Source organism: Anarrhichthys ocellatus, unplaced genomic scaffold (genome assembly GCF_004355925.1).
Source record: "Anarrhichthys ocellatus isolate YVR2014 unplaced genomic scaffold, GSC_Weel_1.0 scaffold11, whole genome shotgun sequence".
Lineage (NCBI taxonomy): Eukaryota > Metazoa > Chordata > Actinopteri > Perciformes > Anarhichadidae > Anarrhichthys > Anarrhichthys ocellatus.
Window position 1 is genome coordinate 4,218,649 of NW_022280041.1, and position 9,906 is coordinate 4,228,554.

The 9,906-nt window shown below is 46.2% G+C and overlaps 3 protein-coding genes across 4 annotated transcripts in view; 1 reads left to right on the forward strand and 2 right to left on the reverse strand.

Moving 5' to 3' along the window:
- Positions 1-399: 399 nt before the first annotated feature.
- On the forward strand, positions 400-4,803 carry LOC116385685 (uncharacterized). Its single transcript, XM_031851357.1, has 3 exons — positions 400-664; positions 2,360-3,094; positions 3,208-4,803. Exons 1-3 carry the CDS (start codon positions 652-654, stop codon positions 3,294-3,296), a joined length of 837 nt encoding a protein of 278 aa, XP_031707217.1. The 5' UTR covers positions 400-651; the 3' UTR covers positions 3,297-4,803.
- LOC116385684 (uncharacterized) lies at positions 3,723-7,547 on the reverse strand. Its single transcript, XM_031851356.1, has 8 exons — positions 7,349-7,547; positions 7,016-7,087; positions 6,849-6,920; positions 6,565-6,767; positions 6,335-6,398; positions 6,084-6,249; positions 5,616-5,813; positions 3,723-5,464 (listed from the first exon to the last, which is right to left on the reverse strand). Exons 1-8 carry the CDS (start codon positions 7,361-7,363, stop codon positions 5,340-5,342), a joined length of 915 nt encoding a protein of 304 aa, XP_031707216.1. The 5' UTR covers positions 7,364-7,547; the 3' UTR covers positions 3,723-5,339.
- Positions 7,548-8,427: 880 nt separating this feature from the next.
- man2b2 (mannosidase, alpha, class 2B, member 2) overlaps positions 8,428-9,906 on the reverse strand; it is a 6,102-nt gene continuing 4,623 nt past the window's right edge. Inside the window, exons 14-19 of one of the 2 annotated variants that reach the window (XM_031851547.1) lie at positions 9,745-9,855; positions 9,479-9,671; positions 9,243-9,389; positions 9,024-9,136; positions 8,804-8,921; positions 8,428-8,714 (exon numbers count right to left, since the gene is read on the reverse strand). In XM_031851547.1, the coding sequence (XP_031707407.1) occupies positions 8,611-8,714; positions 8,804-8,921; positions 9,024-9,136; positions 9,243-9,389; positions 9,479-9,671; positions 9,745-9,855 (786 nt within the window). In that variant the 3' untranslated portion in view covers positions 8,428-8,610. Of the gene's footprint in view, positions 8,715-8,803; positions 8,944-9,023; positions 9,137-9,242; positions 9,390-9,478; positions 9,672-9,744; positions 9,856-9,906 lie in introns of those variants that run through there. The other variant, XM_031851548.1, reaches the window with a different exon arrangement.

Genomic DNA, 9,906 nt, shown 5'->3' on the forward strand with positions numbered 1-9,906 from the left:
AAGCCATCTGGAACATGTCCATGTAAAGAAACAATATGGAGTCCGGGGTTTGAATAGTGTAAACATCATATTTGCTTCCACGGAGAGCAGAACCAGCATTTATAATACTCATATAATACTCTCACACAGTGGGAAATGTGTTGAGAAGCTTAAACCTGCTGCAGGTAACATTCACTGGAAAAACTGTCATGTGATTATGTAAATAAACGAGGTATGGCATAAATCCTGCAGAAAACACCAGTGCCAGTAAAAGACAACATGTTTGTCCATTGTTGTAAATCTCTCTTCTATTGTAAATCATCACCTCTTCCACCCCCCCCCTTCAGACCTCCTCGCTGCTCTGACACAAGTGCTCGTCCACGCGTGTGACGAGCTCGCGCCTACGCGGTTTTAAGACGCTTGTCCCGCGAGCGCTCTGATTCACTCAACTCATAACCGTCGGCTACAAGGCAGAGGAGAGCATGAGCCACCCTGCACATGAACTGTCTCCGTCGGCAAACTTCTCGCTCTCGTTTCTTCCCGATACCGAAAGCGCGGTTGATCGATTTATTCTTAAATTAATTGATAGCAGACTTCCACCTGACCAGCGTGTTTAAAACAAACATCCCGGAACTCTGCTGTTCACCTGAGACGCACGAGGACATCGTTTGCATGAAACTGTCAGGTAAGACACATTGTTACAAAAGTACAAAGGATAATTTAAGTAGCAATATAACGACTGTTATGCTACTTTAATCATTGTTTCTGTCATATTGTTAACATGCGCACAACATGTTTTACTGCTTTTTGACAGTATTGCAGGAGACGCTCCGGGGCTCGCCGAACCACGCGCTAAAATCTGACAATTTTAAAGTTATCTCGCTTATTTCTGAGACTATTCGTGGCACCGCATGTTTATTTAGCTGTTTAGGTAATCACTAGGCGGGGTTGGTAAATTCGGCATACAAGGAAGTGGAACATAAATTAAAGAAAAGTATTTTTTTCCGAATAGTTTGTTTCTTCATCAGTTATTAGTTGAGATGAACCAAACAAATGTTTGATCCAAGTTCTAGCTTGTATGGTGAATCCTTAATTAAATAAAGAATGGATCTTAAACAGAACTGCTTAGTTGACATTTGTCTGTAGGCTGTATTTGTATATTAGAATAAAGTTTGGGGCAGGAATCTCTCATTTGATGTTTTAAGTTAAAAACGAGCAGAAATATTCTGTCCACTTCCAAAGTTACTTCCTTCTATAGCTGCTACAGGATGGACTGTTTGGATACCAAAGCTCTTTGCACATGACGGGTTGAGTTATTTATTCAGATGTGTTTACATTGTTTATTTAATGAGCTTAGCCATGTGTCCTGTGACAGGGGAAGTCAGTATTGTACAGTAGCCTTGGTTTAATGCAAATATGTAGCTGTGCGTGTGTGTGTGTGCGTGTGTGTGTGTGTGTTAAGTGAAAGTTGTGTACATGTTTGTAACCCACACGTGTAACTGTATGTGTGCATGCCATAGGGTCGGCCGAGGGTCTAGCTCAACTTGCATCTCCTCTTGTGCTGTGACACACTCACAAAAACATGCCATTGTTTGTAGGAGAAATATTGTTTTCGGGTGTGTGGGGGGGTGTGGATGCACAGCTGTTTCCTGCACGGGGTGGGGGGGGGGGTTTGATTAACAATGACCGCCATCTCGGGAACAGTCGGTGGTTCTCTCGGCAAACTCACTTCTGAGGAGCTGGGACATTTAAAGAATGCCCAAGAAAAGAGAAAGGGGGGAAAAAATAAAGTTTCAACACAATGGAGAGCAGGCAGCGCTGTGGGTCGGTAGGATGGGAGACAATGGGAGGCCAGATGTGGACGTTGCACAACACTTGAGTTTGTGAGGTCACACAGACCTTCATGTCAGTGCATTTGAGTTTAGAGAGGGCTCTGTACCTGCGATTATCAGCGTGAGTAACCCTCAATTTAATCTTCTCAGTGTATCACTGTGTCTCTTAAGGGACACGCTGCTGTGAGGACAAAGCCCAGAGCCATAGTCAATATTTAATGGCTGCTGTCTGTGGTGAATGAATGTTTCTCACTCGTGCGTCACATCGGTGACTGATCCTGTTTGGTGGCCTTTTTGTTTTTCCATGCTGCAGTACAAGTTGTGCTGACTGCATGTGTATTCAAAGAGTCATAAGCGTGAGTTTGTACAAGAACTGTAACAACCGAAGAGTCGCTTAATACCAAACAAAAACCTGTGTCAAAACAATCCATTCCAAGGATTCACCCTCGCCGTTCCCTTTATTCAAGTGTGAACAAAGCTTTAGCATCTGTCCCGCTCAATTATTCATTCATCTGCTAACGTCACCGTCTTTGTCTCCCTCATTTCAGATAAAAGCAGTGGATGCAACTCCGCTCCCTTTATAGAAGAAAGGTGGACGAGTGGGACAGCGTCTGAAGAGGACCAGCTGAGCACCGGCGGAAGCGCCTCGGCTAAAACTCCCTCCAAACAGAGCCTGAAGTGCACCATGTCCCTCAGCACTTTCCACCTCATGCAGACTCTTAAGAACTCCCCAGCCGCGCTGCGTCGCCGCTTTCGCCGCGACCGCACCGAGTCTCTGTCCCACGGTGACCCTCTCTTCAAGGTCCACTACCTGGGCATGGAGAAAATCTTCTCCCTAGACCGAGAGCAGGCCCAGGACGCCATCAGCCGCTTGCTGGAGGGCGTCGCCAACGGCAAGAAGCTGAGCAAAGACCACGCCCTGGTGGTGCGGCCGAGGTACGTGGAGGTCAAGGAGCTGAGCACGGGCCGGCAGCTCACCAAGACGTACCTGCAGGACATCGCGTACTGCGCCGCCGACGCCACCCGGCCCAACGTCTTCTTGTACATCTGCAAGCACCAGGGGCAGCAGCTGCAGTGTCGGGTGTTCTGGTGCAGCCGGGCGGAGCGGGCGCGGGACATGACGGCCTGCCTGGCGCACTCCTTCCAGCGGGCGCTGAGCGACTGGCAGCAGGACGTCCCGGCCACGCTGCGGCCGGGAGAGGTGAAGGGGAAGCGGGCGGAGGAGTCGTCGAAGTCTCCCGCCATCGCTAAGAGTTCCACGCTGCCTGCCAGTCTGGGAAAAGGTGAGGCGTAACAGTGACGGCTCTCTTGTCCATTCACAATGAACTTTTAAACACCAGCGTTCACTTTTCATTTGCAGCTGACTCATCACCCAATGTGTCTTTCTCTTTTCTAGTTCGCTGGAAGAAGAGAAGCTGCTCGGTGTCTCGCAGCCCCCTCAGAGCCATCACGAGGAGAGGGTCTGCCTCTGACAGCTGGAGCTGAACCCCCGCTTTAACCCTTCAAACATGGGACCACGTTAAACTGACGCTCTGGAAAATGGGGAAAGTCCATATATGGATGTATGAGGACTGGATGTTGCCTTAATCAGTGAGCATATGGACCTGAAGGTTTGCAGCACGTCTAATGTAGAACAGAACGCTGTTGGTGGCTGCCTTTGTTCACACGTCGACGGCTATGTGAGGACTTGTGACTGGTTCCAAGCCATTTGAGGACGGGACTGGTTCCTTTCTGTGGCTCCTTCTCTTTTATTTTTGGTTTGCTTTGTTTGTTTTAAGTCTACTTGACACTTTAGCCGCGGAGGAGTTTTTCCTGTTGGAAAGAGACGATTAAAACAAGGATAGCAGCTGTTGGCCAAATGATCCACGGATGACAACCAAAACCTGGCAAAAAAGATGACGACAGCTTTTATTTTTTTAAGGCGGATTTTTATTTAACTGATATTTGTGACAGGTCATGATGATTTCATTTTATTATTATTGTTATTATTTTTAACCCTTTGGCACTGGTATGTTTCTCTTTTATTCTGGAATCGCTGTGAGAGTTTTGGCCTTATGATTATGTCGATGTCAAGATACAGACAGAAAAATGCAGGCACGTCATTCAAAACGTTCATTATAGTCCGTAATGCACATTATGCAGTTAGTCAGTGTTGAGCACTTTCTGTAAAATATGACATCTAAACACATCAGTTGAATTCCTACTCAAGAAATCCAGTTTTATCTTTTCTTACATTTTGAAGAAGCCAGTAGAAGCAGCACCTGCATCATAAAAAGACCTGAGCAGAACCTGCACGGTCAACAAAATCCTCCCTGTATGCACCACAGCAGCATCCTGCAAACCCCCCCCCCCCCCCAAAAAAAACAGATCCCGACTGTCCACTGCGATGAATTAATTGCATTTATGTGGTGAAAAGCACACTCGGCCATGACTTGCGGGTTTGTGTCCGAACACTGGGAACGCTGTGTTCCCATGTGGCGCCTCTGTGCGGAATGCTCGGCCATGCACCTGCATTCCAAATGGGGAGGGGGGGGGGGGATTTTGAGAGATGTCCAACCATGACTTTTGCATATTGAGCAGCCTCGTCAGTTGATGCTACACTGTGCTTTTCACGCCGCGACGGTTATCGGCAGTGATGTGTGCCGTATTGCGTAACATGATGGTGCTTTCTGTCTTATGGTTTACAGATGAGACTTTAGGAATAGTGGTGTCATTTTGTGTTTTCTGACCAAAACTAAGCTAGCGATGTCGCCTTGTTCTTTTTAACAGAACGGGTGTTTTTGACTGATGTGCCACGAGGTTTTTATCAGTTCATTTTAACATTTTGTACTCGTGATGTATCTTTTCCAGCTACAAACGGCACAGCCCTGCTCTCAGAAAATGGGGGTTGAAGTGCCTGCTCCAAGGTGTATTTTATCGGTGTACTGTTTTTATGTCATTGTACATATTTAATGAAATATGTATTTTAAGAAATAAAACTTTTTATACAACATTTTTTGTCCGTACATGTTTGTTTTCTCACCGCTGTAACTTTCGAGAGGACAAATATTTAACCGGCTTTAAAATCTGCAGCTTTGACCCTGATGAATGATTCTGTTACGCTCAAGTTTTAAAATGTTATATTTGGCCTGAAGCCGTTAAGTGTGTGGGAGGTGGGGGGCATGATTGAAGGGTTTTGGGGGTGTTGGGTCAAGACATTCAGAGAGGTCCTGGGATGTTTAATCTCAGTCATGTGACTCATTTCCCAGGGTTATTTCTCCCAGTGTTTTCACATTTCCAACAACTCTGGTACATGTGACTACCTTCCAACTGTAATAAAGACACACATGCAGCTGGACTGTGTAGCCTTGAAAGAAACCGGTTTGTTCAGTGTGTACGCAACACGAGAGAACGAGAGCGACTTCACACCGCAAACGCACAATAAATCGCCTAAATATTTCACACATTTGACCCTATTTGCAATAGAATTCAGTCAAAGTGCACAGATGATGTCTCATCTGAATGTGGCTCATATGTGAAGAGTTATAATCACTCCTCTGAAGAAGAGTCCTGCACTGGGGGGCTGCCGGCCGCCCCGGAGCGCTCTCTGTGTCGCTGCAACTCCAGCAGGGACTGGACGTGCAGACGCCTCAGAGGCTTCACCTCCTCCACCACTGAAAGGACAAAACTATTGTCAAAAAAATCCCTGGTAATTCCTTTTTTTTTTTTTAATGTAGCTAAACAGCATCACCTGCTGGCTTCAACAATGGTGTTTTGTTAAATCAAACGATCTGCTGTACTTGTGGCTTTTCCAAGGTTTCCTACCTTTGTCGTAGTGCAACTCGTCCCGGTTCCCGTAAACCACGTACATGTCCAGGAAGTTCAGGAGCGCGCCCGTGACGAGGAAGCGGTCGGGGAGGGGAAGGCTTTTGATGTAGCGCATGTCTAGGGCGAAGGGGTTGGAGGGAGAGGGAACGGTGCACAGACACACCAGCTCGCTGATGACGTCCCACACTCGAATACCTGAAAATCACAACAGCAGAAAACACAAGACCTAAATGCTTTTTCCTTCAAATTGTAATCGTATGTAAAAGTCTAGCAGAGTATAGTAATCTTTCTAAAGTAAAGTGCCTGGAGCTTTTTCCACAAACCTAACCCACACCAAACGGTAATCTCTAAGAAGGTTAAACATCTGTGTCTGATTTCAGCTCATGGAAAAATGTCGCAATTATCGAATCTGTGCAGCGAAACAAAAGCCCTCTCGTGTTTGGATTCCTCGCATTGTTTCCATACCTCGCGTCTGCCAGTCTGTGATGGACTTGAGTTTCATGGGCGTGTCCTTGACCATCGAATCGGTGCCTCCGATGTTGACCAGGCGCTCGTGGTTGGAGCGTATCCAGGCGTAGGGGCGCCCGTACTTGACGTAGCCGGCCAGTAGAAACAGAGTGCAGTTCACCTCCTGTTTTGGGGGACAAAGTGGAGGCCGTGAGACTGAGCGAGTTAAGACGTTGAGGGGGAAATGTAAGACCTGCTGAAGCACTCACAGGCACCGCTATCTCTCTTTCACTGGGAGAGGCTGGGAGGAGATGCTCCTCACTGCTGGGATCCCTGAGGACAGAGAGACCAGTGTGTTGGTGTCTAACTGTTCTGTTTTGGAGGTGATGTCCATCAAGATGCTGCCAACATAAGCCTGTTGCCCAATTTCAAGCTTCTAAAACATCCCAAATACTAAACACACTGACATGTTTCTTTTCCCCTCAGACACTCTCATCACCTGACAGTCTGTGGCTGCGTCTTGGTGTGTGTGCGCGACGGCGGAGGGTCTCGCGGGCCCGGAGGCTCCCCGGGCAGGGGAGAGCTGCTCCGGCTGTCCAGGCTGGGGGAGCTGCTGCTGGGGGAGACATCGCTGCTGTTACAGCTGCTGCTGGAGGAGGAGGATGAGGCTCTGGAGACCACAAAGCCTGGGGAGCGCCAACCCTGCAGGACAGGACAGGTAAGAGGGGTGATGATAATATGATAAATACTAAAATGCATGCGTTTGTTTCTCCAGAAACTAACCAGATCCTCATTAACAACTGTCAGCAGCAACTCCTCTTTCCCTCTCAGCCAAGGCTGGAAGTATTTAAAGCCCTGCAACACAAATAAGTTCATAGTTTATTAGTAGTTTTAACAGTTCGACAGAGTTAACTGTGCATTTATTCATCTCTGTGTGAGCGTGCACTGACCTGTAATGATCCAAGTAAAGCCAGGTCACTGAGGAAGTGCTGCAGCTTCCTCCTCTGCTCCCTCTCTCGTTTCTGTTTACACACAGAGGACGTAAAGGGCAACACACACATTAGCGCCAAAGCTCAATCCTCCCATCATCAGCACCCTTTTCCCGGTCTAGTATCCTAGCAACAGCGCCTCCTCGCAGCATCCACCGTCTATAAAGACTCGCGATAGGCCGATTGGACGATGCACAATAGCCACAATGCAGTTTAATAATGCATCAGGCAGACAAATATAATGAAAAGCCTGCAGCTGATAAAAGAGCACGTTATGAAGGAAACCGAACTCACGCTGCCGCTGCTCATCTTGTACCAAATTGCAAACGTCGTGTCCTCCACAGGCGACCATGGCGTGTTATATTCTAACACCTTACATGTTGTTGGACATGATTCATATATTAGCTGCTCCGGTGATGCCTTTCTTACGCACAGTCACACAGACGGGTGTTGCCTCCTCGACGTTCACCGTCTCAGCATGAAGTCGGTTTGGTGATGGGGTCGTGAGGCCCCTAGTGGCCATGTTGGAGGACTACAGGTTGAAGCTGCAATCTGGCAGCAAGGATGATACGGTTCACTTTGTTGAGGCAATGCAGTGTTACCAGTGATCACATAGCGGGGAGACGCACCAGGCATTGTTTTCATCACTGAACAATTTGGGATTTTGACTATTTGTCTTCTTTCAGACTAGTGGAAAGAAAGCATCCAAAATACACATTTCTGTGTTTATTTGAAGTTTGTAGATTTCTCCTAAATTCAACAAAAGTTGTTAGATAATGCCTCATTTGCATATTTAAACTTAACATTTTAGGAAACTTGTAGTTAAGGAAATATTTCTCAAGTTTCATGATGTATTTTAGTTATTTTTCCACCCTATTCTCCTGTATCATCTTGCAAAATATATGTAATTTTACAGTAGATATCTCCATTTGAGTAGCACTTACATAGACACAACTTTACAGTTTTATTCCCATCTATATTCTGAAGGTTTTTACATACAATGACATACTGTCGACAGTATTTTCAGATACAAAGGTATTCAAAATCCCAAAATGTATTTTTGGCCCCAGAGTCATCAGTTGTCAGACTAGCGTGGCCTAGTAAAGTATAATTAGTATACTTAGGTCTCTGTATTTAAAGAAATTGTTTGACATTTTGTGGCACTTAACTCCCTGTGAAACCAACCAATAGGTTTTTATAGTTGAATTCAATACATGAGATATTATGAAAATTATTGACACTTAATTCTGTGTATTTATTCCATTCTACACCATGTATACATTTCTCATCTATAATTTAATACAAATCTCCAATATCAGACTAACTTTACCGTGTTGTTGGTTGGCCAGTGAAGTCAGACATTTGGACAAACATGACAAAAAATAATCACTTTATTCAGTGCGAGTCAACAGCCGACAACGTATCAGTGCTTTTCAACGAACGAACACAATGTGCAAAAATAAGTAATAATTAACAGTGTAGCAAAAGATCAAATATTTAAAAACATTATCATCTTATGTGTAAAGATCGGCTGTCTTCACAGAAGACGGTTCCCCCTAAAAGCTCCTGGAGGCAAAGTGAACGAAGAAGGTCCTGATCTCTTTGGGCGAGATGGTCACAGTGAACGCCTGGTCTCCGCCACGACGATACCTTTTGTTGTCTGAGACGAAGAAAACACAAACAACAAGGTATGTAAAGGGATGAGGAGACTCATGTTGTATAGAGTGTACATATTAAAGTCTTTCTCACATGTTTTTTCGTCATCTACAGTCTTCCACTTCCACCTCTGCAGACAGGTGATATCCCAGGTTCCTGTCAGAGAACGCTCCTCCAGCTCTTTCACTTCCCCTATGCCCTGCAGGACTTCCTGCTCACACAGACAATAACCACTGAAAAAGAAGAAAGATGATCCGAGGCTTTCCTCTTGCAATAATATGACATTAATACAGAGAAAGTATTTTTCTTGCACCTTCAAGTTTATTGTGACTGGCTTTGAAAGCTCAGGGTCTTCTCCCTCCTCAAAGAGATGCATGATTCTCAACAGGACCCGATCGTAGTCCGGCTCCGAGTGCAAATCCTTACCTAGATGTACATCACACAACAAAACTAAATACACGTTTCAGAAGTGAATCCCCAGACAAATCAGAGAGGACTTTAAAACCTCACAATAGAACCCCCCAGTATTTGCCTGAGTTTAAGCGGCTGAGGTGAACATCGTGATCAGAGCTGTAGCTCCATCCGGGGATGCTGAGGCTGAGCAGGTGGAGGTTGGGCGGCAGGAGAACCGAACGCACGGGAGAACGTTCTCTGGGTTCCTTCTCCTTCCAGGATCTCTCTAAGTGTGCATGAGAAAAACTGCTAAAAAAAAAAACCCAACCCAAAACGAAATTCTTGATGCCACGCAGCCCTAAAAAAATGACTCACGAGGTTGGTCAATGGGCATGATGACAGGTCTGTGCTGCAGCTCTATTGCCTCCCTCTGGTAGAGCTTGGAGGTGACAGCGATGGAGCCCAGCAGCATCCACAGGGCGGGCCTCACCACCGAGCTGTCGTTGAGGGTCAGGTTGTAGCCGAGGTTCCAGGGCACGTTGTTCCAAAGACGGCGGTGGAGCATGACCTGACACACCGGACGTTAACGTATGTGCGAGTACACACCATATGAGAAATATGAGTTGCGGGCCTTTTGGTACCTCTAATTGTCCGTCGGCTTGGCTGGAAACACCGTGAGCTCTGTCGCTGACGAGCACCAGTCTGCCGAGCTCATCCTCAATATAGGCTGCCCGAACCATGGGGAAGTAGTTCTGCAACATGCACATTCACATACTTTAACGTCCGGTGTGTCAGATATATAT